This window comes from Paralichthys olivaceus, chromosome 12, assembly GCF_024713975.1.
Source record: "Paralichthys olivaceus isolate ysfri-2021 chromosome 12, ASM2471397v2, whole genome shotgun sequence".
Lineage (NCBI taxonomy): Eukaryota > Metazoa > Chordata > Actinopteri > Pleuronectiformes > Paralichthyidae > Paralichthys > Paralichthys olivaceus.
Genome location: NC_091104.1, coordinates 7,153,596 through 7,180,543, shown reverse-complemented (window position 1 = coordinate 7,180,543; position 26,948 = coordinate 7,153,596). Strand labels below are relative to the sequence as shown.

At 42.2% G+C, this 26,948-nt stretch overlaps 1 protein-coding gene across 8 annotated transcripts; it reads left to right on the top strand.

The window, feature by feature from the left end:
* Nucleotides 1-233: 233 nt before the first annotated feature.
* On the top strand, nucleotides 234-26,849 carry map4k5 (mitogen-activated protein kinase kinase kinase kinase 5). Of its 8 annotated transcripts, XM_069535255.1 has the most exons (36): nucleotides 283-659; nucleotides 1,084-1,316; nucleotides 4,407-4,464; nucleotides 9,076-9,166; nucleotides 9,998-10,062; nucleotides 10,147-10,202; nucleotides 10,287-10,334; nucleotides 10,985-11,027; nucleotides 11,106-11,178; nucleotides 11,301-11,432; nucleotides 11,701-11,763; nucleotides 11,844-11,925; nucleotides 12,560-12,676; nucleotides 13,347-13,425; nucleotides 14,091-14,162; nucleotides 15,722-15,780; nucleotides 15,954-16,021; nucleotides 16,596-16,634; nucleotides 17,386-17,430; nucleotides 17,519-17,561; nucleotides 17,694-17,904; nucleotides 18,050-18,073; nucleotides 18,188-18,273; nucleotides 18,696-18,737; nucleotides 18,974-19,058; nucleotides 19,144-19,223; nucleotides 19,687-19,747; nucleotides 20,539-20,653; nucleotides 20,945-21,003; nucleotides 21,651-21,754; nucleotides 21,847-22,024; nucleotides 22,299-22,367; nucleotides 22,462-22,554; nucleotides 22,716-22,786; nucleotides 24,019-24,074; nucleotides 25,891-26,849. In XM_069535255.1, exons 2-36 carry the CDS (start codon nucleotides 1,209-1,211, stop codon nucleotides 25,976-25,978), a joined length of 2,763 nt encoding a protein of 920 aa, XP_069391356.1. In that variant the 5' UTR covers nucleotides 283-659; nucleotides 1,084-1,208; the 3' UTR covers nucleotides 25,979-26,849. The 8 variants fall into 8 exon arrangements, with proteins under 8 accessions (XP_019953495.1, XP_019953492.2, XP_069391356.1 ...); XM_069535258.1 differs by lacking the exon at nucleotides 14,091-14,162; XM_069535257.1 differs by lacking the exon at nucleotides 16,596-16,634.
* The last annotated feature ends 99 nt before the right edge of the window (nucleotides 26,850-26,948 follow it).

Sequence of the window (26,948 nt, the reverse complement as noted above, 5' to 3'; positions counted from 1 at the left end):
GTTTGAGAACACGAGCTAGTAAAGTGATTTCATGTCTTTTATATTTGCTTAAGTTGTTAAAGTTGACTTCTAATAACTGTATGGAAATAATGCTTGTGTCAGCTGCAGTTGAAATAGAAAGCATCTCTGGTGTTTGCTCCGTGCTGACGAGGAGATTTTCACTTTCCTGCGTCGTGCTGTCTCCAGACATGTTGCCCTGGTCCCGGAGTGTGGTGCCATTTTACGAGCCGCTCGTGAAGGCAGCTGCGCAGGGATCCGCGGCAGACTGTTGCTTTTCTCCTCACTTACGCCAAACACCCGATTCATCACGTCGTTTACGCAGCGGTCGCTTCGCACTTCACACTTCACACGCGGACCGGACCGGGACCGGGACCGGGGCTCTTCTTGTGAAACCGCCACCCACCCCCCTCCCCCCCCACACACACACCGGGAGGAGATGACATGTCGGCGGCTCGACTCTCAGCTGTCGTCGTCGTTGTTGTTGCTGCGAGGACTTGAAGCGCAGGAGTCGGAGCGGCTGAAGTTTCCTCGGTAACAAAGGGGCCCCGCTTCTCGGAACTTGTGCGGCTCATTCGACGCCATTGCCCCGTTAACGGAATAACACAACCCCCGGTGGAGGATTTTAAAAATGCGCCAGCGCCTCACCTGGACTGTTACAGGTGAGTTACGGCCAGCGGAGCGGCTAACTTAGCCAGTTAGCATTAGCCGAGTTGACGCTAAGCCCCCGTGAACTCGGCGCACACATCCAGAGCTATCGTCCGAGCTGGATGTGGCTATTTGCTGGAACCAGCGGGGTCCGTGTTGTTGTTGGTCCCGAGCTGACTTTGTTTGAGTTTAGTTTGAACTAGTTTTCATGTTTCAGCCTGAGGCCTAACCAACTTCACTCAGAGGTTGGGTGAAGTGAAATCCAACACCGCAGTTGTTCGTGTGACAGATGTTATGGTCCGGGGGGGGGAAGAGTGTCCACTTTACAGAAGCAGTTTTAAAACTTAAACGAACACGTGTCACCTTTTAATCAAACCCATATTTGCACTTTCTTCACGGGGTTCAACTGAAACTCCCCCTTGTGTGTCTCTCCACCAGGACCCGGAGCTTGGAGGAGGACCATCTGAGTAAACTTCTGTCCAGGACCCTCGCTTCGATCCAAACCAGCCTCTGATTGGATCGAGCCAACTAAATGTAAAGGGATCGTTGGGTTACAAGCCGCCATGGATAGCTACCCCCGGCCCAGCGGGGAGATCCAGAGGAGGAACCCCCAGCACGACTTCGAGCTCATCCAGAGGGTGGGAAGTGGCACATATGGAGACGTGTACAAGGTACAGTGGACTGACTGGTTCCCACAGCCTGTCATTACGGCTGGAGATGACTTGGCTTTCCATCGCATGAGATCCAGCCTTATGGTCCTGATCGAAAGCAGATTGTTGTTTGTCTCATGGGTCGTGAAAACATGTGGTGAACACATTTGACAGGAGCTGTAGAATCAGGGACCATGTCTGCACACATTCCTGTCGTCTTCTTCAGCCACTAAAATACTCCTGCTGGCTGATACCACATTCTGAGATGAACCAATGGATGGGGATCCTGCTGCATTAGTCTTCAAAATGTCAGAATACTGAAATCACAACCCCTTCTATTGCGTATTTTAAACAACTTATGTGACAGTACCCAAATATATTCAGTTTACTGTCAAAGAAAAAACTAGTTTAGAAGCTGGAGTCAGTGAAGGTTTGGCTTTATTGCTGAAAATAATCTTGACATTTAATTGATTATCAGAATAGTATCAGTCAGTTACTCTCAATAAACTAACTATTACTTAATAAGTAATGAAAAGCAAAGACATATTCCTTCGGTTGTTTGAGAGTTAGGTAATATTGTGATGTACCTAGAAGTTGTTTTCCTGGTTGTGATGCTTAAAGGTTAACTGAAGCAATTTCCTGAGCTTGTTTGTCTGCTCAGGGTGAAGTGGTACCACATACACACTACAACTAAACCTTTCAGACTTTGCAAAGAAAGAAGTGTAAATACTTTATGTAATGAAGGAAACTGGAATTACTGTAAATCCGTCATTGGAATATGCCGTAGAGAAGCAAGCGCCGTGATCCTGCACTGAAATGTGATCAGACTTCATAAAATAAAATCAGTCTTTCCTGAAGTCCGTACAGAAACGTTTTAACATTTTATCCAGACTTGTCCCACCTCTCATTGGATGTTATGAGCCGTGTTTGGCTGGAGAATTCTCTTGTTTATCCGTCTGCCACACACAAACCGATGACCCATCTGACCCAGTGTGTGATAGTTAAGTCAGCCTGTCGAGGTCCCTCTCCATACAAAGCCTCTCTGGTCAGCCCCCACCCCCAGACAGGCCACCGGTGGAATGCTGCGCCTGGTATTCTCCGAGAGCTCGCAGGCTGAGGGCCGCAGCGCGCTGAAATATGATCAGACCCCTGTCTAAACACGCGTTTCACTATGGGCGTGTTCTGCGCCGCACTGACAGTGGAAACTCCTCATATTGGGAAAAGTCCTCCCTTGCTCTGCTGTGCACATTTGAATTTTAATGTTTCCTTGCTTCCGATTATGTTTATTATATATATATTCACTCTCTCTGTGTTATTACTGAAGATAATTAATCATTTATCGTCATTAGAGTGCTTTGCTCTCGACTCTCAGTCTAGATTATTTCTATAATGCGCTGTATAAGCTGTATTTTTGGTAGAACATTAAAAAAATTACCTCACATTATGTGTTAAAATCTCACTCTTCTAATCACTTTTATCAGACAAATTTTTTTGGACAAGTTTTGTCTTTGTCCTTGTGGAAGGAGAAGTCACTAAAAATATCTAAGAAAGGTCCGTATTTTTGGTGAATGTTGTTTTAATATGTCCTCTGCTTCAGATCCTGTCAAGTAAGGAAAGAAAGAATCCTACAGTTGTTTTTTATTACTTCACAACTGACTCAACCTTGATTGTTGAAGTTGTTAAAAGTTGGGTGTAAAGACACGTTTTCTTCCTTATTGTGATTTATCGTGTCCCAGTCCTCACTGCAGCTAGCGTAGGTCAACGTAGACGTCAGACATAGCTGGTTTTCCCAGAGTCTGACACGGTGATAGATCTTGTGTCGGATCTCGTCTGTTACATGACAGCCTTCTCCTCCTTTCAGTCAGAGTTGTCTGAGGTTGTTAAAGCTGCCTTATCTCCTTATTTGAACCGTCAGCTTTAAACTTCCTCTTTTTGGGGGTTCGGGTCTCAGGTTGGCTTGAGCCAATTCAGGAAGCTTGACTCAGGTTGTTAGCAAGAATCTGGTCATTACTTAAAGATAGACCTCCACAGCTGGAAATAGTCATTTTTGAACTCTCATCGCTGAACGTACATGTCACAACATAGTAAGTACACAGCACAATAACTGTCCTATTTTGCAGACTGGTGGTTTTGTTTGTACATTGTTTTTTCTGTCATGTGCTGTTGAGCAAATACACGTTCGGTATCAGCTGCAGAACAAGTTTAAGCTCTGTGTTGGTTTCTGCTGATATGTGTGAATCACTAGCTCGTTCCCAGTGTTGAAAGCAGGCGGCCATACTGGAGGGTTTTATGGTTTACGGTTGATTTAGCTGCTTGTCATATCACTTCAGTCCCACGGATTAGGGAGCATCCCATCTTGACCTGGATTTAGAAAGTCAGTGAAACCTACTTGGAGATAGAAATTTCTCACAGGATGCTTCTTAAAAATGTAAATCTATACATTCAGATGTTGACATGATGAAATATTACACCGTTAACATGGTATTGTACAAATATACTGAAGAAATGTTAAGAATAATGAAAATGAGCAAACCTAACTAAGTCTAAAAAAAAAAAAATCCCGATTCAAGGTTTGCTGATAGACGCTGTCCAGACTCCTGCTGACTAACACTGACCAAGATTTGACCTAATGACCTCGGCAGAGGATGTTTGTTTAAGAGGCCTTTGATTTTTGATTTGATTTTGCTGGAACCAGTGGGAAAATATGACAGATGTAAGAATGTGGTTTTTTCTGATGGCGGTGATGACATTCACCACAGTTGAATATTTTCACTTGAGGTTTACAATTACTCACTTGACCTCAAATGTATTTTTTTATCACAGTCTTAATGCATCTGCTCTGAGAGAAGAGCAACAAACTCATTTATGAACGGACAAATATTTCAAATATTCCTCGATAAATGACTGAAGCACCTACTCTCAGTTACAGTTAATTAGGCTGCACCACTGAATTGTTGACCATTCATTTTCTTCTAGGTGATTGTTTCTGCTGTGTAATTCAAAGTTTTGCATTTTTAATAACAGATGAACAAGTTTTGTTTAAAGAAATAACAGTCAAAAGTTTGTGATATTTGTGGCCTCGCTGACTGTTGTGCTGTTTGTGTCTTTCAGGCTCGAAACATAAAAACAGGAGAGCTTGCTGCTGTGAAGATCATAAAGTTGGAACAGGGTAAATATGATCATTTTATTATCTGTTTCATAGTGAAGATAAAAAAAATCCTGGTTTCATTTTTTTTCGTCAGAGCTAAAAAAAAAAAAAAATCAGGTCTGGAAAATGAGTCTGTTATTTTCCAGGGTTTTGAACGGAATGCATAAAAAAGTGCTCTCTGAAAAATATTGTTGTACGGTGCCAATAAACACGACTGCAAATATGAATGTGTTGACAAACCACATTTCATGTGAAATGACCTAAATCTTTCAGTACAGCCGGTGTCCTCCACTGCATATTGAATTTGGAGCAAAGTCTGCAATAAGTGGGTCATTTTAAAAATAAAAATCATCGTCACCGCTTCTATCGAGGGAACATTGTGAGATGACATTGTGAACACGAAGAAGTGGAGGAAGGAGGACATTTCGGACGGTGCCCAGCTCTGGGGTCTGTGCTGGTGGTGACCTAGTGACAGAGTTAGTGCGATCCAGATTAGTGGGATTACGAAGAGGACTTTGTTCCGCCGGCGGTAACCAGACAGAGCTCAGCTGATTACTTGTCGGTGAAGGAAGAGATTCACTTGTGTTTGTTTTCTCTTTCAATCATCGTGTCACTGTGTTACAGTGAAAGGCTGCTAGCGAGAGGATGTGGGATTAATGGTATATTATTGTCCATAATTTGCACATGCTGTTTTCCTCAGGTGTCTGTGTTTCATCAGTAACCTTCAGATGATGTGTCTGAAATACATTTTCACCCCCGTCCTGATCAGACTATAGGAGACTTGAGCATATTCTGCTGGTGTATAGGAGCACGGGGGATTAGAGTGTGTGCGTGTGTAAAAGCAGAAGATCAAGAAGCTTAGCTGAGATAGAAGATGGAAAGAAGACTTAAGAAGGGAGACGTTTTTATTGCAGTTTTCTTGCTAAATATAGGTAAAATATAACTAAGAGTAGGAAAGTAATAAAAAGGATGTAAAGTTAAGGTTTAAGTCAAGTTGAAAATCAGATTGGCGCAGACTACATGGATTCTGGGCTGATTTAAATCTGATACGGCCGCTCAGAGATTCAGCGGTCCTCAACCTTGGTGAGTTCCGATGTTCGGCCCAGATTATCTGGTTACGTGAGGTGTTACAGAGCCGTTTGTAAACTTCGAGCTGTCCGCAGAATCATCATTACCCCAGATAATTATCAAGCATGTTTGATAGTTAGGATTTTAAATCAGGGTAATCACCCTCAGCACTTTCTGAGCGTAACCACAGCAGCCAATGAGGGAGACTGAGAGACCGGAGCAGCTGATGGTGCTGCCACGCAACGGAAAACATTCTGAGGCTAACGTCAGCTAGCGTTGTAGTGTTGACAGATATTATAAGTAACAATTAGAATCTCAGCTGAAGAATAGATAACCAATGTTGACTATTTTCTCATCCAGATACATTTAGCAAACCATTCTTACATGTGCTTCCTCTTGAGGCCTCATGAGAGATGTTGGGTCGTGCACAGCGGCTGGTGGAGCAATAATCTTAATAATATCATGTAGTGTGTGATGAGCCATTATATCTTGTAGTGTGGGTGTTTGTTTTAAATGATAGAGAAGAAGATTTATAAAGATCCTCCTCATGTCCGTGAGGTTTTTAAAACTCAAAGTTTTGAAGTTTAATAGGGAAGATGGATTCATCTCATGTTTCTGCACATGAACATAAGTTACAGTATAACCCTGTTCAGGATTTCTGACACATAAACAGGTTCATGTTCACTCCCTTCGTATTTGCACTCTTCATATTTGCTTTGTCCTTATTTGAGATGAAAACAGGCCAGGCCATGTTGTTTAAGCAGGATTCACTTTTCTCCTGCCCCCGCTTTTGCAAGTCACTCCTTTCTGTGCTAGAGGTAAACAGCTTTGGGCGGACTGTCGAATCAAACTGGTTTGACCGGGAGGAGTGACGCTGGTATGAGGCAAAGGGACAGAAAGAGAGAAAGGAGTGGTGAAGCCCTCTGCCTGCAGGGACCGTGGGGAGCTGAGCTGCTTATCTGATCACTGGGAGGTGAAATGACCAGTGAAGATCAAATTAGTGTCAGTCTACACTCACTGACCATTGAGGGAAACTTGAAGTAGCCACTTTTTTCTTTAAAAAAACAACTCTTCTAATAATACTTTTTTCTAATTGTGTCAGATACATTTTATTTTTATTGGTGGAGGGGGGGTCCTCACTGAAAAGTTGGCACCAGCTTGCCGGCAGTTTCCACAAGAAGTTCAGCTACAAGCCATTTGGGCGTGGAACAATCCAGTCCCTCAACTCTGCACACTGTTGGATTTATTTTCCACAAGCTGGAACATCAGAACAGAAGATGTTAAAAAGTTTCAAAATGGTTTACTTCATTCAAGATTATTTCAGTATAAAGATTAACTTCATTCATTCAAAGGTGTAATTTAATGGCTAAACTGACTCGCACAGCATCTATGAACTCGTCTCGGCATGACGTTGGTCAAGACTTAACATTTTCTTACTTTCTACACACTGAATTGAAACTTGAAAGTTGTGTGTATTCAGCGAGCAGAGGGAAGCGCTCAGTGTGAGAGGAAGTGGCTACAAGCTCAACGCACCAAGACGAGAAGATTGTGGGAGGACTAGTTTTTATTTTTTGGATGAAGCATGTCACTTAAATTGCAGCTGCTCAAATTTTTGTGGCTTCTTGTGCCATTTGCTCTCTGTCAACAGATACATTTGAAAATGACTGTGATCAACAGCAGTTGAATCTAGAATGAATAACACTGTAATTACAGACACAGTTATATGTAATCGTAACCAAATTAATGAGTTCCTCCTAAGTACCACTTACTTGTAGTATTTTGTACTGTGGCGAACACTCTGATGAAGACTGGAAATACTTACTTACATTCGTCATCATTGGACTCATGTATTTAAGCTGCAAAGAGCTGGCTTGTGTAAGACTAAGACATTCATTACATCCTTATTATGGCAAATTTCTAGAAAACCACTTGTGGAAGACTCAAACTGAGTAATAACAATATACCTCACAACAGCCTCTGACATACTATTCTCTAAACTTATCGATGAACCCATTGAAAAGAGATGTGATCGCTTATGTTTTGACATAGTCACTAGCGATGCTGGTACATTGTTATTTTCGATTCGGTCTGATATCTGATTACATTACTCAAGGCTTCTTATGTTACTCAATAGTTAAAGGACACATATGAGTTCCTCTAATGTCTTATATAGCTTTTTTGTTTATGTGTAGAAGGTCTGCCATAGAAACCACTTGTTCCTCAAGCTGTGGAAACACATTAGAGCCTGTTAATCTTTTCAAGTAATAACACTCAATGAAATTATGATATGAGTTTAATATGTTGCCTCTAAGTTAGAAGCTGGTTAATTAAAATCTCATGGAAATGTTCTGGTTTGTTGTTTATCAGCTGGATCTTTGTTGCACGTGTTGGCATTTCAACCAGACTTGAATTCAGGCTCTCTCACGTGACAGAGACTAACCTCTCACTGACAGACTACCGCAATTGCCTCATTGGGTAAAAAACACGGTGTACTTAAAAAAGAGCTTCTGTGGCCCGGGAGGAATCTTCATTTGTCATGTTTGCCTCCAAACGTTCCCAGTATCAATTGTGTACTGGCATTCTGGTTTGTCGTCTGGAGCAACAGACTGTAGAAGGATACGGTATTTCTTTTTGCCATGATCGGTTTTAGATTAAATTTTTTGTTAAACATTATTTCACTACAAGAGCCTTGTTTGCAAGATGCATCAGTGAGCAGTATTGACACTTGTATCGTAAATTGCTTTGTTGATAGTCATTTCCACAGCAATCAACGTGCAGCCTGCTGTTGATATCAATATTTTTGGCGGAGAAGGATTTTATCCATTACATTTGCTTCATCTGGACTGTTGCCTGTGATGACAGCCTGTTGATAGAGCACTGAAGCTGGCAGACTCTGGTAGATCTTAACCTCCTGTTAATGTATTCCAGGGACGTGTCTCTGTACAATTGGGAGCAGCTGGGCTTACATATTTTTGTCTTCTCACTACCTACTGGTCGGATGTGTTAGACTGCTTTGCCGAGCTGGAAAGCAGCCTGGATATGTGCCTACAGCACATAAAACTTTTAAAAGTACGAAGTGTTCTTTTCTGTTGTTAATAGCTGGTCTGTGATCTGCTGTATTTATATAGAGATGAAATATCGACATGTTCAACCACACAAATAAAGCAATTAGCAGTTTTAGTGTCATATAACTGTGTCTTGTTTCGGAAGTAGTTCTGTAATAGTATTTAAAACTTATTTTGTAGTTTCAATGATTTCCTACAGCTTCATGGCTCAACTAAATAAAAAATCTGCCACATGATTGGTGTATGGGGGGGTATAATATAAAATGCTTTTGTTTTTTTTGTTTTTTTTGCAATATATTTAAAATTCAAAGTTTGTTCTTGCGTCAAAAAAATCCCTTTTTGTTGTGTAGATTTTGTAAATCAATCATAACCCAGTTTGTCTCATGCCTGCAGTCCTTTTGTGAGGTGTTTATTTCTTAATGGAAAATATTGAAACAATTCTCTGTACAGAAAATGAAAAAAATAAATTTTCTCATTGGTAATTTCCCTCTGTTTCCAGGGGATGACTTTTCCATCGTACAGCAGGAAATCTTCATGGTGAAGGAATGCATGCACCGCAACATTGTGGCCTACTTTGGTAGCTACCTCTGGTAAGAGCCAGCTCGAAAATAATCCTGCTTTGTCATTTATAATCTAACTCTTTTTCTCTTCCCTTGCTGTAAGTTCATGATATTATATTTATGGAAGTCATACGTTAGTGTCTGAAGGATTTAATGAGCCGCCGCCTGAAACTCACATGATGTATTTAATTACTTAGTCACACCTGTGTGTGAAAGTATGACTCAGTGTCCCGGTGCCGACGAGGCCCTGCAGTGCCAGGATGCAGCTCTCGTGTTTTAACGGAGCCTGTGTTTTGTGGCTGGTACCTAAGAGGAAATCGGGCTGCTCTGCCCACCACTGCCTCAGACTTCCAGCAGGTTTAACTGGAATATGAGCCTCTGATCTGTTTCATGTGGCTGTTTTTCCAGAGAAATGCATGTCTTATCCCAGCGGGTATGTCTTATATAGTCTGGCCAAATAGAGAACAAATGGCTACTGTAAAACCTTAATGAGCAGCCCACCGTGCATTAATTAATATAAATCTAGTTTTATTCTATGAGAAGAACCACCAGTTTATGTTCGGGGAAGCTTGAGTTTCCGTTCAGACATGTTTCCCGACCAAAGATAATTTCCTCATCCGGCTAAAAGTTGTGAAAAGTAGCACAGTTGAGACTAAGAACCTGGGGCAGTGAAGAGTAGCTTCACCTCACAAGGGTCACACCTCTCTATTGGCAGCAATTTCCACATAGTTACAACAATCTTATCTTTAGATTCATCTCTGAGGGTTGACATGATTGTTCTCCCCACTCGTTCTTTTAATAACATGTTTGGTTAAATATACGTGGTAATTTTAAACACATTACTCTTGTTGCTTTCTTCAGTCGAGAAAAGCTTTGGATATGTATGGAGTACTGCGGTGGAGGATCACTCCAGGACATTTATCATGGTGAGATTTAATTTTAAGATGAAGTTGTACATGGTTTCTAATACTGTCCACATTTCAAATCAATCTCTTGCTTGCCTGTTGCAGTTACAGGACCTCTGTCGGAGCTCCAGATAGCATATGTCTGCAGAGAGACCTTACAGGTAATTCTACTTTCCATTATTGAGCATTTCAAAGTTTTTAATTTTCACTTTAATTTACACTGAAGGTATTTTTTTTGTTTACAGGGTTTAGGATATCTGCACAGCAAGGGCAAGATGCACCGTGACATCAAGGTATTTTATTTTTTTCTATTTTGTTTTGCTTTAACCTTAAATGACATGGCCTCTATATTGTGCCAAACACACTTTGCCTCATACCAGCACATACAAACTAATTATAAACGTCAAAACATTTGAGAGAAAGACGGAAATCAATAAATGAGTGGGAGACATGTGAGACTGACAATTCAGTTGCTCTTCAACAGTCCAGAGGAGAGACGTCTGCTTTAGCAGCATTGGCAGATGTGTAAACTGGAGTCACAGGAAGTGTGTGAGTGATGGTGTTACTTGCTGCAGTTTTGAGGTTGAGCTGATCACACTTGGTGCATGCACGCAAGCTGGAGCCTCGGCCTTGTCATCTATCACAGAAGGTCAGGGCTGGATCTATTATCTTTAGTCAGCTCTACAGAGCAAGCACTTCCTGTTTCCTCTACTCTCACCGCAGGATGCCACCAGAGAGTCTGTCAGTCACAACCAGCAAAAACACTGTCAGTGTGTCGGTCAAAAAGCTTTGGTGCTGGTGTAACTTTACAGATCAGTCAGAGATCCCAGTACTGAAACATCTCAATACCAGTTTTGCAACACACCGGCCCAGATGAGAATTTTAGACCATGCATTTTCTCCGAATTAAAAATTAAAAATGTATTTATTGGACTTTTTAACAGGGTGCCAACATACTTCTAACAGACAACGGAGATGTGAAGTTAGGTAAGTTCGCAGTTTCATCTGGATTCTCAAGTGGATTGTGGATTACATAATGTTAAATGCCATCTATCCTTGTTGCAGCTGACTTTGGAGTTGCAGCCAAAATAACAGCCACCATTGCCAAAAGAAAGTCCTTCATTGGAACACCTTACTGGTGAGTGTGTCACCCTCATAGAATGTGTCGGCCTTTAACAGGCTTTACTGAATAGAGTCAGGTACTTTTACTCCAAGGCGGCCTCCTTCAACAATCTTTCATCTTTACCTGAATTTATCCAGGATGGCTCCAGAAGTAGCAGCGGTGGAGAAGAACGGTGGCTACAACCAGCTCTGTGATATCTGGGCAGTTGGCATAACGTCCATAGAGCTGGCTGAGCTGCAGCCCCCGATGTTCGACCTCCACCCGATGAGGTGTGTTTTACTTTCCTCAAAAGTGATCAGTCAGAGCTTCCTCAAATGATTCTTAGGCTGTTTCCTGCGTTTGTATTCCTCTAATGGTTCATCACGTCTTTTGATTACTTGAATGCTCATCCTGTTAAGTTCAAAATACTGTTTATTTTTAGAAGAAGTCTCAGGCATTTCCATTCTTCAACTTTTTTGTCCCCTAAAAATATATATGTATATTTCCAGCTTTCATTCTGTTTAAACCACAAGTGATGAGTTTCTTTGTCTTCCACAGGGCCTTATTTTTGATGTCAAAGAGTAGCTTCCAGCCGCCCAAACTAAAAGACAAAAACAAATGGTGAGGGTTCCAGACTTTAATGTGGCTTTAGAAGATTGGCAGTGATGAGCACGGGATTTAAACAAAACTATCTCCCCCAGGTCCACTGCCTTCCATAACTTTGTCAAAGTTTCTCTGACAAAGAACCCGAAGAAGAGGCCCACAGCAGAAAAACTTCTATCGGTAATGTTTATTATAGTCTTCAATGGTAGACGTTGAAATGTTCAAAACTAATTGTTTTGCAGTTTTGGAGCTGAACCTTCAAAATAGAAAATGTTAGATAACTCTCGGCTGTGTGTTCATTTCTTTTAAGTAGATTATTCTTTTAGTTGCTGCTAAAATTCTGTGTATTTTGCTTGTTGATCTATTACCATTCGTAAATCCTAAAAGCCTGACGCACAAATGGAAGTTTTCATTCTCACTAAATCTAGCAGAGTCTCGGTTTGGCTCAATGTGCTTCTGTGTGGTTTGGCCCAGATTCCAGCAGTTTGGCATACGTTCAGACACCAGCCTTGAACTGTCGCTCAAAGTTTAGTCATTTAATTTATAACTTCATTACTTGGTATTTATCGAAGCTTTTTAGTTATATTGTTACTGAAGAGCTTCAGCTTATTTCAGAGGAAGAAGTTCAGTCGCTACCTGTTTTTCATTTTTAGGTGTCATTCAAACTCTAAATACAGATCAGCCGTTCCTGAAAATATAATTTTCTATTGTCATGAACAGTGTTTGTCATGTTTGTCAGGGAAGTACGACTGCTGATACTGAGAATTACCAAGTTATTTATCGGCTTGTGATAATCCTGTCCTGTTTCTTGCAGCATGTGTATGTGGGACAGACAGGTCTGACAAGGAGGCTGGCTGTCGACCTCCTTGATAAGATGAACAACCCAGACAACCATCAGCATTACAGTGAGGTGGACGATGATGACCTTGAGGTAATTCCATCACACATACTTCACAATAACTCCAGGAAAGTGAGAGGGAAATTTAAAGTGTACATACACATCAAGAATGATCTGGAAATGTCCATTTCTAAATGTTGTCAATTTTATTGTCATAGTCACAGACTAAAATGGTTAAAAATAAGCTGACACTGACGGATATAAATACAAAAAGTAAAGCGAGCTTTGCTCAAGTGTATTTCCCTTCTCCCTGATTTTCTCCTTCTATATTATTATTCCAACGGGACTCTACACGACATGTGTGTGGCAGCCAAGGAGGTGGCACCATTGCCTTTTAAGAGACCATTGTGCTTTTCTCACCCTGACAGCAGTAGCACTGTCTTGGCCACGATGAATGAAAAACGCCCCAAAGGCTATTGACTGAAAGCAATTGAGCTTGTTGCAAACAAACAGCCTCTGGGATGCATAATAATGTGACAATGCACAAGACACAGCACAGAAACTAGCTCTCAGATCAGCATTTCTCTTGGCGTGCAAGTTTCTGTAATAGTTTCTGCAGATTATTTAGTAAGCTAAAAGCCAGATTTGTGCCAGATGACTCAAGGCTGTACTGCGTCATTGTTAATTATTTGATAACACTTGTCTTTCAAAGTGCTGCTCCTGCCGTTAAAACCTACTTCCCTATTTTCACTCTTTGTTTCAGCCCCTCTCTGCCGTCAGACACACCATCCGCTCCACCAATAAACAAGCCAGAGCTGAGAGGACGCGCTCAGAGATCGACTGTAAGTGAACACAAAGATCACCACCAACCCCCACTCTCATGAATCCGTCCTGTCGCTGGTCAGTCACCCTAGCTGTTGAGCTTGACATAGGTCCGGCGGCTTGTCTGAGGGTCATTCCACTAATCCTGCTGCACTGACTGGCACTTGTCCAGAACACAGCATGTGGTAGTGTGTATGAAAATAGCCCGGGGATTCACGGAAGAGAAAGTGGATGTAGTAGACATCGTGATGTCTCTGTGTAGCATGTTATTTTACAGTAGCAAGTAACCGTCCCTCATCTTTTACTAAATAAATAATGTGAAATAGCTTGTCTGAAGGGTCACTTGAGGTTTCTTGAGGAATTGGTTTTCCTGTTGTTGGTTCTGAATTTGGCAGAGGATGCAGCTTCAAATTTATAATCAATAATTGCAAACCCTTCAGGGAAGTTGTGTGTTTGTGTTGTCTTCAGCTGTTGTTTGGAAGCCATGTCGTCATCATGTCAGGTCCATATAGTAAGAGTCCAGTGGTGAGCTGCGTCCTTATTGTTCATATTTTGTAGTTACACGTACTGGGCTTCATTGTGTTCTGTGCCTGTTTGTGCTGCGATCGTTTGTACCAGATGTACTTCCTGTGTGGTTTCATCTTTATTTCTCACAATTACGTCTGACTTTCCCTCCTACATGAAGCAAACAATGGGACACGCCAAGGAGGGCCATGCTCAAGTCCTAGCTTCACTGGGGAACACAGGGGGGATGAAGGTTAGTGACAGTGTAGTGAGACAGTGTGTGTTTGTATGAATCCCCAGCCCCCTCTTACGACTTCCTGAGAAATGTAGCAGAAACAGAACTAAGTGTTTGAGACTTGAGTGGTACTAATAAGGTGAGTCCCTGTGCATGTGTTAGCTACTTACTGTGGCTTTAGCTTGCATAAGGTTGAATAACTTGGTCATTGTGACATCATAGACCCCATTCAGACCTGGTATTTACATCCGCCCGGCGTGATCTGATCACAAGTTGTCAGCGCTAAGCACAGGTGTGGACTAGAGTTCCTCATGGGTTCAGAAATTTGTGCCGGAACCAGTAAAGACCCAAAAATTGTTCTATTCAAACTTGACCTGGAACGTGCAGAACTGAGAAACACGCACAAGCTTTTATCAGTGCTGTCAGACATGGCTGGGGCCAGGTCTTCTCACGTCTACTCGGTTATTACATCGTGTGATACAGACCTGGGACCCACGGTAAAAGAACAGGACCCAACTTACGTTATAAAATGTGGGAACTGAACCCGTACAGGACCTTGGTCAAAGTGTGAAAGCACCCAAATGCGTGTGTCCTTATCTGATCGCTCAAACCACATTCAGAGGTGAGTCATTTAGCTCCTCCTGACACTGCTTGCTGTATTTCTCCCTCTGTCTTAATGCTGATACACAGACACACGCACTGATAAGCACACAGACATCTGTAAACTCAGAATGGACGTTAATACCAGGTCTTAACATGGCCTTAGTTCTTGTCAGACTGTTTGTTTGCAGTAAAATTGCATCGTAGATGACTAATAAGATCCTAACAAGGAAGCTTCGTTGGGCTTGAAGCAATTCCTCATCTTCTCCAATGTTTTGCTGAGGGTTGGCTTCATAATTCTGTCTGTGACTCACCCGTTCGCTGTTATCTGTGCCACAGTTTCAACATACTTCAAGCTGAAATCCCCCACCAGAAAAAAAAAGAGTCGGAATTCTTGAATAAAATGTTTCTTTGTTAATGAGAAGCTGATTATGTGGGAGAGTTTATCAGCAGGTCGGTTGATTTCTTCCGCCGCTCTCACATGGCTGCAGCAGGATCACGTCATGTTTACACTGGACACTACCCCCGTCTCCCTATGGGTTTGACTGTTTGACAGAATCTGACCTCAAACATAAACTAAGAGGAATCTGCTCCGTTACTTATTTGTAATTCTTTTTCTTTTTTACTAATATTTCAGACCTGGTCAGTGTCACTTGTAATCTGTGTTTGTCTTTGGTGATTGACTCGTCTTCAGGCTGCAGACCAAACATTCATGTAGCAGCTCAATAAATCAATGAAGAGTCCTTGTGGTGTTTTGACATGTGTGTTGCAGTGGAACCCATTGATCTGCTTTTGCTTAATTCTTACACAGGATTTTATATAAGTGTTTTCCAAGGTTCCTGGTACTACTCCCAAAGGCTTTGTGTGTCTTGAAGTGTTGGGTACTGATGCCCTCTAGTGCCAAAGATGTGTGTAAAAAAAACAAAAAAAAAAAAAACTAAACAAACAAGACTGACCACAATTTTTGTCATTCACAGTCGACAAGCTCCAGTTTGAGCCACCGCTCTGGAAGGAAACGGAGGCTCACTCTGAAATGGTGATAATCACTTTCAGTTAAATCAATTCTAGTATAAAAGTAGGACTTTCTGTTTATGTTTGTCATTAGTCAGGTTTTTGCGATTTGTCCAAAAAGAAATAAATATATACCCCTAAATTAAAGATTGCAGATATTTTAAAATTCTATTTTTGTGCATGTGTGCCTTTCCACAGGATGTGAGTAAAGATAATGACTTCCCTTTGCCCTGGAGTCTCTTTGCAGAGGGAGGAATAACAACCAGGTAATCCATGGAAACTGTTGTCATGGGAACTGCTCCTATTTACCCCCTGCTCTCGCTCTCTCTCTCGCTCTCTCTCTCACTTACCCTCACTTGCCCTCCTCACCTGGCTTATTTATCTGATGGATGCTTCTCTGGGGATTTCTCTAGAAAGTAAAAACAAATGCAAGGCTCATGTTTTTATGTCTGTGTTTATTCCACTTCTTTAAAAACACATATTTCAAGGATTCTCACTAATGGATATTGTTGAGTCTAGTTTAAGAGAAAAAGAAGGACCCCTGAGGCCTGTTAGTCTTCACATAGTCTGCCTCTATCTTCTGTAATCTAATATCCACTGATTGAAAATACATTTTCCCATGGACGCTCCTCACTGTCTCTCACATTAACCTGCTCACTCAGTGGAGCTAACCTGTGTCCGTGCATGAACTAACTCTCCCACACCTGCACTTTAAAATGTCACCGTGACCTTTAAGCTCTTGCTCACTTGTCCATGTGCTTTGACTGTTTTTTTCTCCCTCCACTTCTCTCTGTCCTCATTCGGCTGTCGGTCTTCTCTCTCTCGTCTTGTCCCTCCAAGGAGCCTTCTCAAAAGCGTTGAGGATGAATTGTTCCAACGGTAACACTAACACTGCGTGTGTTGTAGTGCTGTAAGCCATCCACCCTACCCCTCGCTTGGTCATCACCATGTTTGCAGTGAGCTTTAGCGCCATCCTCTCAAATCACCCTCCCTGACAACACTCAGTTTACCATTTGTGATCGTTACTGTTGATCCAAACTGCACACACTGCTGCACACACGAGTCTGAGGTCGGTAGGAAAGTGTGATGTAGAAATAGACCGGAAATACTAAGCTTGTAGAATTCAAATAAAATCTCTTGTTTGTGAAGATTCAACACTTAACAAACACACAGGGCTGCAATATTATGGCCACTGTCATTTTAAAGCAAAGGTTTCTCAATACTTACATCACCTTTCAGTGAACTTGGTTGTGTCACTAAGCTTTAAAGCTAATTTAATGGATTACTGATGAACGTGACAGCTTTTATTTAACTTTCTGAAAGTTGTCTGCAGTCCTTGGTTTTGGTCCCTGTTTTATTTTAAGCCAATTTCAAAGTAAATATAGAAAGTGACAATCGACCTGTTTGGAAGTTTTGTACTAAGACAAACAAAACCTTTAAAACAGCTTCAGAAATTTATGTTTTTGTGGTTTCCAGAGCAAAATGGATCCCAAATACCACCTCCACTTTTCTCCTTAGACTCATGCTTTATGTCCAAGGAGGGATTTTACATTTGCTCCATTTACATCCGCCCTCCTGAGTTTTGATTGGTCTTGTTTTCAACACTGATTCCTTTGTTTGTTTCCTGCAGTGGACACATGGCGCATCTTGAAGACGCATTTGAAGAAGTAGAGCTGTGAGTGACAGTAATAGATTGAATATGTCGTCATAAACACACACATATTCCTTTAGTAGTTATTTCTGAAAACACACCTCTATTTCAGGTCAACTCTCAAGCCAGGACTTCCTCCTCCTCTGCCCCCAAAGGTGATGACTATTAAATTTAACATTTATCTGTGAATATATATTCCACGTTCACCCCTCCACACACATTCATCCAGTGCTAAATATGCTGCACTTTCTATCACACAGTATTTTCACCCTGTCCCTTATTTACAGCCCCGACTAAACAGTTCGTCAGAGGAGATTGGCCTCAACGAGGAGGGGTCTCTGACGGTGCGGAGGTTCTTTAACTCAGAGAATGGACCGAGTCCGGCGCCTCGCAGACAGAGCACACCTGAGCAGGGAAACAAGGTGGAGCACTCGTCTCCAGATTTCCTCTCTGTCAGTGTCAGCAGCCCTGGGATCCTGTCTCATGCCTCCGATCCTGGTGAGTCTCGGCTTCTCTTTTCTAACTCACAGTGAGTGCATCCATAGTTATGTGAAGTAACCTGTTTGTACGTCTTCCACTGGTGTCTGCTGTCATTCTTAAATCAAGCCGGTTTCTCAATGAGCACTTACTTTATTTTTACAAGCTCTCATTAAATCTGAATGTCAAGGTAAGAAAGCCTCATGTAAATGTATGTGATCTTGGACATAGATTCTGTGTGTGACAGTATGATTAATAGTTTTGTAGAAATCACATTTTCCGTCCTCCTGCTCTCTCATGACAGATAATGACTCGGACGGCAGCGTGAATGGAGGCAGTCCCAAGCAACCACCCAACCAGCAGCAATGGAAAGAGAAAAAAGAATTCCCTGTGAGTTTAAAGACCTTTCGCAAATATATTGTGTTACATTGTGGATTTCTGTCAGGACCGCCACACTTCTCACTTTTATTTTCATTGGGTTTTAAGATGAAAAGTTCATCTATGGTCTCAGAACCTATATTTTAGAAGTGGAGAGTCTCCAACCAAGCTGGCTGATCTTGCGCTGAAACCTCAAATATGTTTTTCCTTTGTAAGATCCAAACCAGGATTGTTAAAGAGAGACCTTTGGCTTCTAGTCCAGTTCAACATTTAATTGACTTTGACAGAACACACACAAAATAACAGTCCACATTGTTCTGGATCCTTGTTGAGGCTGAGACTAAATCAGGCAGCGACATTTCAAATCGTTGTTGCTTTATCTGTTCTGCATCTACACCATCATGTTTTTTTACGTTTCCTCTGCTCCTCTTCAGAAACCAGCGATCAACGGCCTGCCACCCACTCCTAAAGTACTGGTAAGTGAATCATCTGCACTGTCCCTCAAAGTCTTAACTCTTCACTCCTGACGTGGATTCATGGGCACTGTTATTCATCTGTTGTCTGAAATGCTGCTGTACATTCTTCAGATATTTGGGGTCCACAGAGCTTTCAGCTTTGTGGTCGCCTCTGCTCAGCTCCAGCTTATTAAACCTTGGCTGACGTTGTCGCGCTTCACTGATCCAGAAACGGCCTGTTTTGCTTTTCAATGCAGATGGGAGCCTGTTTCTCTAAAGTGTTTGATGGATGTCCGCTGAAGATCAACTGTGCCACCTCATGGATTCATCCAGACACCAAAGGTACAGCTTCAGTCCATAAACACCACACACAAACACACGTAATTAACATGTTTTATTAAAGCCAATACTTTGTTTTTTCTTCCAGATCAGTACCTAATCTTTGGGACAGAGGATGGAATCTATACGCTGAATCTGAATGAGCTTCATGAAGCTACGATGGAGCAGGTAACAACAAATAAAAATCTGAAACGCTCATTTACTCTGAATGGGATCAGGTCATGCATTGCTGAACTGCATTGTGGTTCGTCGCGTCGCTTGCACAGTGTACAACATGTTGCAACGGAGGCAACAGCCAATCTGATCGTGTTTAAAAGAATACTCAAGTGCAGGCTGTTTACTGATAACTAGCATAGTACGTTAAGCATGAATGTCGGCTATGTCATGTGTCCCAATCTTAAAGGTATTCTTCTTTATCCCTCTCATTAGAGCCCCATGTTTGCTTCTCCAACATGTGGATAGATCTGAAGCTTGACAGACCCGCTGTGCTTTGTTATGGTTGCTAAGCTATTATTAGACACTCAAAAGGAGGTTCAGCAAGCGTACAATTGTCTAATTAATGTCACTCCCTGACATTGAGAGCTGAAAACTATAGCTGTGAGTGATTGTCATATTTCTTTTATCCATTCAGCTCTTCCCGAGGAAGTGTACATGGCTGTATGTTATCAACAACATCCTGATGTCTTTATCTGGTAAGTGATGGACCTTTTAACAGCCGCCTGCTTCACTGGCCACTATCATAGCCTGCCGCTCCTTTGTCCTGTGTTATCTGGCTGCCCCTGAAGGCAACACGGCCACTCCGGATCTGCAGCCCCGAAATAACGTTTTTTTTTTTTTTTTGCTGTCAGAAATACTGTGACTCATGACTGACACGTCTGACCTTACAGCCTGTTCCTCTAATGAAGAAACACTCATGTACTGATCATGAGGTCACAATGTTTCCTACCTTCAAAAGCAAGAACGGTGCTATTTGTTGTCAGAAACCTTAAATCATCGAAACCAAACCGTCTTTTTGTTGGTTGTCGAACAAAACAGCAACAGAACTCAAACCTTTTCTCGGTTGAACAGTTGAGGATGGGGTTACAAAGTGTGAGGTCTACTTTCGGTTTTACCTTCTGCAGTTTGCCCCTTGGTATACTAAGCCTCTGTTCTCTTCTTCTCTTCCCTTGGCCACTGTCCATCCTCCTCTCACCTGGCTTGATTTGATATTCTACTAACTGGCTTCATCAGAAGGTAATAATGCTTCACATCATCATGATACTTTTTTTTTTTTTTACCTCTGTTCACATCTAACCTTTCTACATGTGAAAGCTGCTTCGTGGGATACAGGATATGTTGAGAAAATTATCTTTAAAATGTTTATGACGTCTGTTTGTCATATTTAAGAAGAGTATGTGTGATCTCTTGGCTTTTAAAACTAACTCACTGCTCACTGTTTTAAACTCACGAAGCTGTTTATTGAATCTACTGTGTCCTGCTCTAGGGAAAACCTTCCAGCTGTATTCCCACAATCTCATCGGGCTGTTCGAGCAACTGAAGAAGCCTGGCCTCGCTGCTCAGTTCCAGACTCATCGCTTCCCAGACAAAATTTTACCCAGGTGAGATCATCAGGTTTTATTTTTCTCAACTCTGTCTCATTTATCTAATTCTGTGACCACGCTTTTCAGCAACATTCCTGTCGCTTTTGTGATAAGACTCTGCTTCTCTAGCTTCAAGCATGTTGCTACGCTCACGCTGTGAAGTCTTTTTGTGCTTCACTGTCCACCATCATGACGAATTTCTGTGGTGGGAGAGAACAAGGAGAAGCACCGGCCAACTTCCCTAATTATAGACGTCATCAGCACTTTTTAGAATGTGGTGACAACAACCTGACTGTTTTCTCTCTTCAGGAGATTTGCCTTGACAACCAAGATCCCAGACACAAAGGGCTGTCACAAGTGTTGCATTGGTAAGTGGCCTTTACCTCCCACCACTTATTTACTGACCCTTACATCATTTAAAAGTGTCGACACAAGAGAAACATTTCTTTATTATCATGTGTTCTGTAAACCTTTTAGACTTTATTAAACATTAATGAGAGAGAGGTTTTTTATTAGATTCAGTTTTTCAGATTTTTCATTAATTAGAGTTGCTGCAGTCAGTTTAACCTTGCACTCCTGATGGAAGCTGTCATAGGACCTACATGACGAGCCTGAAGGACTCATCAGTTAGCCGATAATTTAATTTAAGTTCTATAAATGAAGTTGCATTTTTTTTTTCAAGATCCATGCATCATTCCCTGGGAAAACATGCAACGTTAAAGGCAGTGAAAATAAATTCCTGGTTCCACAAGGAAATGTAATGGGTTCTTCCCTGACTCACTGCATCCTTCCACCAAGTTTAGTGGAGATCGGCTTTTGTGTAATGCTGATAACAGATAAACAAACAAATGTCAATGAAACCATGGTGGAGGGAATTATATACATCGGCTGACAAATCTTTATCTGTAAATCTTTTACTTACATCAGTTGGCATCCGACACCCAAAATCCATAATGGTCTGGCTCTTTGTGCACAGTTCAGTCCAGCTGCACTCATTGTTTTGTCTCTTCCACAGTGAGAAACCCGTACACAGGCCACAAGTACCTGTGTGGAGCGCTGCAGTCTGGGATTGTCCTGTTGCAGTGGTATGAGCCCCTGCAGAAGTTTATGCTCATCAGGGTCAGTCAGTTTTTCAAAGCTCAACACCACTAAAACCATGTAGCTCCTTGCACCTGTACTCGCTCTAACCTCTGTTTTCCTTCCTGCCACAGCATTTTGACTTCCCTCTGCCCAGCCCACTGAAGGTGTTTGAGATGCTGGTGGTGCCGGAGCAGGAGTATCCGCTGGTGTGTGTGGCCATTAGCCAGGGCACAGAGCCGGGTCAGGTGGTCCGCTTTGAGACCATCAACCTCAACTCCTGCTCCTCCTGGTTCACAGAGATGGGAGCAAGTAAGGAAATATACTTTATAAATGTAGATTTTGCACAAGTGATTATTGATTATAGGAACTTTAATACTTTAGACCAATCCAGCGTCTTTGCGGTTGATACTTTGTGAAATGCATCGTTCTTTTTTGATGCATACGATATATAACCGTGGTTTTCTGTTCAAGCTCACCCACTGAGGTTTTAAATACTGTGCTGCTACTGAAATACACTACGAATAATACATTTCCTGGGAAACTAGAGAACCTGATTTCTCACTAATACTTTTCCTTTCCACAGCTTATCAGCAGGTGGATGCCATCCATGTCACCCAGCTGGAGAGAGACACAGTGTTGGTGTGTTTGGACCGTATGTACAATCTCTTTTTACCCGTTTATACCTGTAAAACACACTAGACACTCATTTGTTCATTATAACAGACTTTACTTCTTTTGTTTTGCAGAAAATTTGAAGATTGTTAATCTCCAGGGCAGACTGAAGTCTAACAAGAAGCTGGCATCTGAGCTCAGCTTTGATTTTTGCATTGGATCTGTTGGTAAGCGTTCAGATAAATCTTAATGTCGCTTAGGATCTGTGTAAAGAGATAGAAGAACGCAAAATGTTTTGTTCGTCTGGATCAAGCTGGAGTCAGTTCGCACTGCTTACTTTCAGTTTGTCTTCCTTATGCAGTAAAACATGATCTCTCTGTTTTAACAGTGTGCCTTCAGGACAGTGTCCTGGCCTTCTGGAAACACGGCATGCAGGGAAAGAGTTTCAAGTCCAATGAGGTAAAATTATTACAGTCATATTGTGTTCAAAAGCATCTGTCTGCTTGGATTTGAAAGTTTGGTTCAGCTGAATTAACGTTAACAGTGACAACCGGAGTAGAAGCTCTAAATCCAATTTGCGCCACCTCCATGAATACAAGCGGCCTTGTTGTGCTCCTGAACAAACACCTTTGGCTCTGAACAACAAAGACCCTGAGTGCTGCCTGTTCACGTGCATGGCGACACGCTGTTGGAGATCCCAGGAGCCTAGCCCTCAGGTGGAGCCAGACAACGTGGCTTTGTGTCAGGCCGAGGTAACGCCAGCTTTAACGAAGAGACTTCGTGTTAACCTGATCACGAGTCGCGCTCAGCCGCACAATAAAGGTTCAAGAGATCAGAGGGAGGTGAAGCATTCTGTTTTTATGAAAAGTGATACAGCGATCGGGCCTCCCTTTCTGAGAGCTCACCGTGCCAGACGTGGTCCTGCGCTCAGACGAAGGAGGTCTGTTTGCAGCCCGGCTTCACGGTTCTCCCATAGCAAGGATTTTTGAAATGTCAGCAGCCATGCAACATTTATGCTCAATCATAAATGAAACCCGTCACACAACAGCAACTGACACTAAATAATTCAGCCTTTGTCTCGTTATGATTCCTCTGAAAAGCGAAGGCATTCAAGAGGGCAGGGTTATTGATCCGCGCTTGACTCGGTGGGTGCTCCTCTGAACACCCGAGACCTTGTTCTCATTTAGACTTAAGCGGATCAGATCTCCCCGGAGGCCAAGGACTTACACCTAGCAGGTGTCAGCCGCTGACTATCTCACATCTGTGGACAAGTTTTCATGTCATGACAACACATAGGAGTGTGTTTTGAAGGGGCCCTCGGCTTTTTCCCTGCAAAGTGTCAGGCTACATCTTGTGACTGGAGCAGGCAGGCTCCTGGATTGTACACAGTGACACCGCGAGTCCCTGGAGACGGCACTCAGTTACCTTCAGTCTGTTTAAAAAGCATGTTGACATTTTGTTGTAGAAGTCACAAGACGTGATCCAAATGTAAACACTCATCCCAGCGTCAAAATGAAAAGACAAATAACAAACGCAGTGTCTGGATTCACCCAGGCTGAAGATTTACAGCCGGCAGGATTATTTTGATACTTCACATTGTTCTTTTAGGGTCAGCACCACACGTTCTTCACCACTAAAGATATAAAAAGCAATTCTCACTTAAATGTGTTGTCTTTTTTTTTTATTCGTAGGTGACCCAGGAGATTTCTGATCCAAGCAGAGTCTTCCGTCTCCTCGGATCTGACAGGTTGGTACAGAGATATTTTTTTATCTACGTCAGTGATCAGGTTCAATGGATGGAGGAGAATCTTCCACCCGAATCTCAAATGATTTAAAAAAACATTTAACCTCATTAGAAGCCAAGTTTGAAAACAGAAAAACATTTAAGAACTTTTCACCTTCTCACCCTTCTTGTATTTTTAACCCCATCACTGTTGTTATATCATCAGCCCGATTATTTCCACGAACCCACACACTAACGTGGCCGTCCTCCCTCAGGTCTTGTTGTTTTTCCTATTACCTGGAAACCAACAAACAACCTCCTGCTGCTGAGACATCTCTCGCTGTGCTTGTGTCCCACTGACATGTTTTTATCTCCTGTTCATCTTGCATAAAGCTAATCATCTCATCCTATTTGTGTCCCTGCATTTTACTCTCTGATCGCTGTGACCCACTGTCGCCGAGTGCCCCCATGACGTCCTCCAACACCCTCTCACTCCTGCTGTTTTTCACGCTTGTCTCTGTAGATCTGTCTGCAGGGACATGAGGGTCACAGTCAAAACCAAATGATAATTCTTTTCATAATAAATTAATCTATTTCTTTTCTGATCGTGTGACTTTTATAGATTGATCAATCGAACAAGTTTAGTTAACCATTAAATGATGAACTAAAAATTTGTTTTAGATCATCCATCTAAAATTTCCAAAACCTAAATATATAACATTTTCAATTATATAAAACAGGAACAGTGAGTCTTCGCATTTAAAAAACTGGAACCAAATGTTTGTTTGAAAAAGTGACAAACTATTAATGGACTCTGAACACGTCGGCTTCATCACTGACAGCAACTCTTCTGCTTATCGATGAATCATGTCAGCTGACACAGTGAGTGTGATTTAACACACGCTCGTACAGAGCATGCTCAGTTCAGTTCCTCTCCCGCCAGTCAGATGCTGACTCCTGATGGAGCGAGGCCTCTCTCTGCCCAGCCCTCCCCTCCCCCTCCCCCTCCCATGATTTATTCACTGCTGCCCAGGCACTGCCAGTCTGGTGTGAGTGTCCCTCCGTGCCTCTGTAATTTCATCTGATGGAACAGACAGTAGGGACTGTAGCTTCCCTGCTCACCTGTCACCGCCACGAGATCGATGCCATCTGAAGACGTAGCTGCCGCCGCTGTCATCCGGCCGTCGCTGAACGTGCCGTTTAACCAGTAACCGTGCCGCCCTCCGAGCAAACTGATCCCATTAACACGATGCTGCCTGAAAAGCTCAAGTTCAATCATAGCAACTTTCCTTTAACCCACCCAAACTGTCTTCAATACAAACCAGTGGCTGCCTGTTGGTAGAACAAATGATTCAAGCATCTAAATAACTCCGACGTGGTTTTGAAAACCGTTAGATCGACGTCACGCCAGTCTGCGAGCCACGAGAGGATTAGCCTAGCTTAGCTTAGCATAACGACTGAAATCAGAGGGAAAGTGCTTCTTAAATTAACATGTTATTTATGTGTCTGTTGTGATCGGTCAAAAGTTTTCAGAGCATGTAGGAGATGTAGGCCTCTGATCTCGCTTTGCCTGGTTTTGTTCGAGGACGTGTCAAGCTAGCCGGCGTGCGTTATGCAAATGTGGGGCAGTGTGACGTCACGATTCCTAGAAAGTATCGGACTGACGATGTTTCTCAGGAGCTTCAGTTTTTTTTCTTTTAACTTAGAATTTCAGCTTTTTAACTTTTACATTCACAAAAAAACACACGTCTCCTTTTACGGAGATTCCTTCAGTTTTCTTCAGATTACCACGACCCCTCCGTCTGACCCTCTAACTCTGCTCCTGGTGTGTGCTTTGCAGGGTGGTGGTCCTGGAGAGCCGACCCACAGACAACCCCACGGCCCTGAGCAACCTCTACATTTTAGCAGGTCATGAGAACAGTTACTGATCGGCCGCCTCGGACTGGACAGGTCTTAGAGGAGAGTAAGACATCCTCAGTTTTGGGAGAAAAGAAGTCGCTGGGATCTTTTGTTACTGATGGTGGGAACTTCAGGTCAGTAAAAGCGGGCGGAGTCTTCAGACTGGACTCATGTGCAGCCTTACACCAGCAAATGTAGCTCCGACGAGAAAACTGTTATGAATACAAAATCATTGTTGTTATCCTTACTCATCTGTACTGTGGACTGACTGGTTGCCTAGAGGTTTCAATGAGAAAAAAGTGCCATGATAAAATTCACAAGGATTTTGTGATTGTATTAAACGATGGGAGATTCTTTGTGTTGATGTCTGTAACATGTCACATGATCACTGCCGGTGGCGTTTCGCCGCCGTCAGGCTTGAAAAGAGATTTTTTTTTTTGCAACTTTGTAGTCAAACTAATTGAGCAGTTTAAACAGAAACTCATGAGCCATGTGGGTTATTTAAGCAATATTTATTAACCTCATGTTCAGTGATGTGTTGGATTTACAGACAGCAACAGCGGCCCCGCTGTGTGAGGATTAACTACCTAGTTCCCGAGCAGCTTCTGGTTATTTTCTACCGCTATGTAATAAAGCCGCATCTCTCCTGCTCTGCTGCATTTTTAGAAATTGGACATAATGTACATGTTTTGTTTTTTCCTTTACCCTTCTCTCTTTTATAGAACTTTTAATTCTCATTATTTGCACCATGTAAGCACTTTTGTACATTTTTTTTAATTTAAAATAAAAATGACAAAATGAGGGACGATGCTAGGTTTTGTTAACATCTGTCCATTCCCTTTGCGAGCTGTTAAATGTATGCTGTTTTTGTAATAAAAAAAACGCTGTCGTTAACAAGAATACATGAATGGACGCTTTATTTATTTACTTGTGTTTGTGAGTTGACGATGACGATGCTGCGAGTCACTGATGATGAGTCTCTAATGAGGAAAAAGGGGG

Excerpts from the sequence above, each read along its gene's own strand:
- map4k5 (XM_069535255.1), top strand. The coding sequence starts at position 1,209 with ATGGATAGCTACCCCCGGCCCAGCGGGGAGATCCAGAGGAGGAACCCC. Across the intron at positions 12,677-13,346 it reads TGGACGATGATGACCTTGAG|CCCCTCTCTGCCGTCAGACA; the intron begins GTAATTCCATCA and ends TCTTTGTTTCAG. Across the intron at positions 18,274-18,695 it reads AAGAGAAAAAAGAATTCCCT|AAACCAGCGATCAACGGCCT; the intron begins GTGAGTTTAAAG and ends GCTCCTCTTCAG.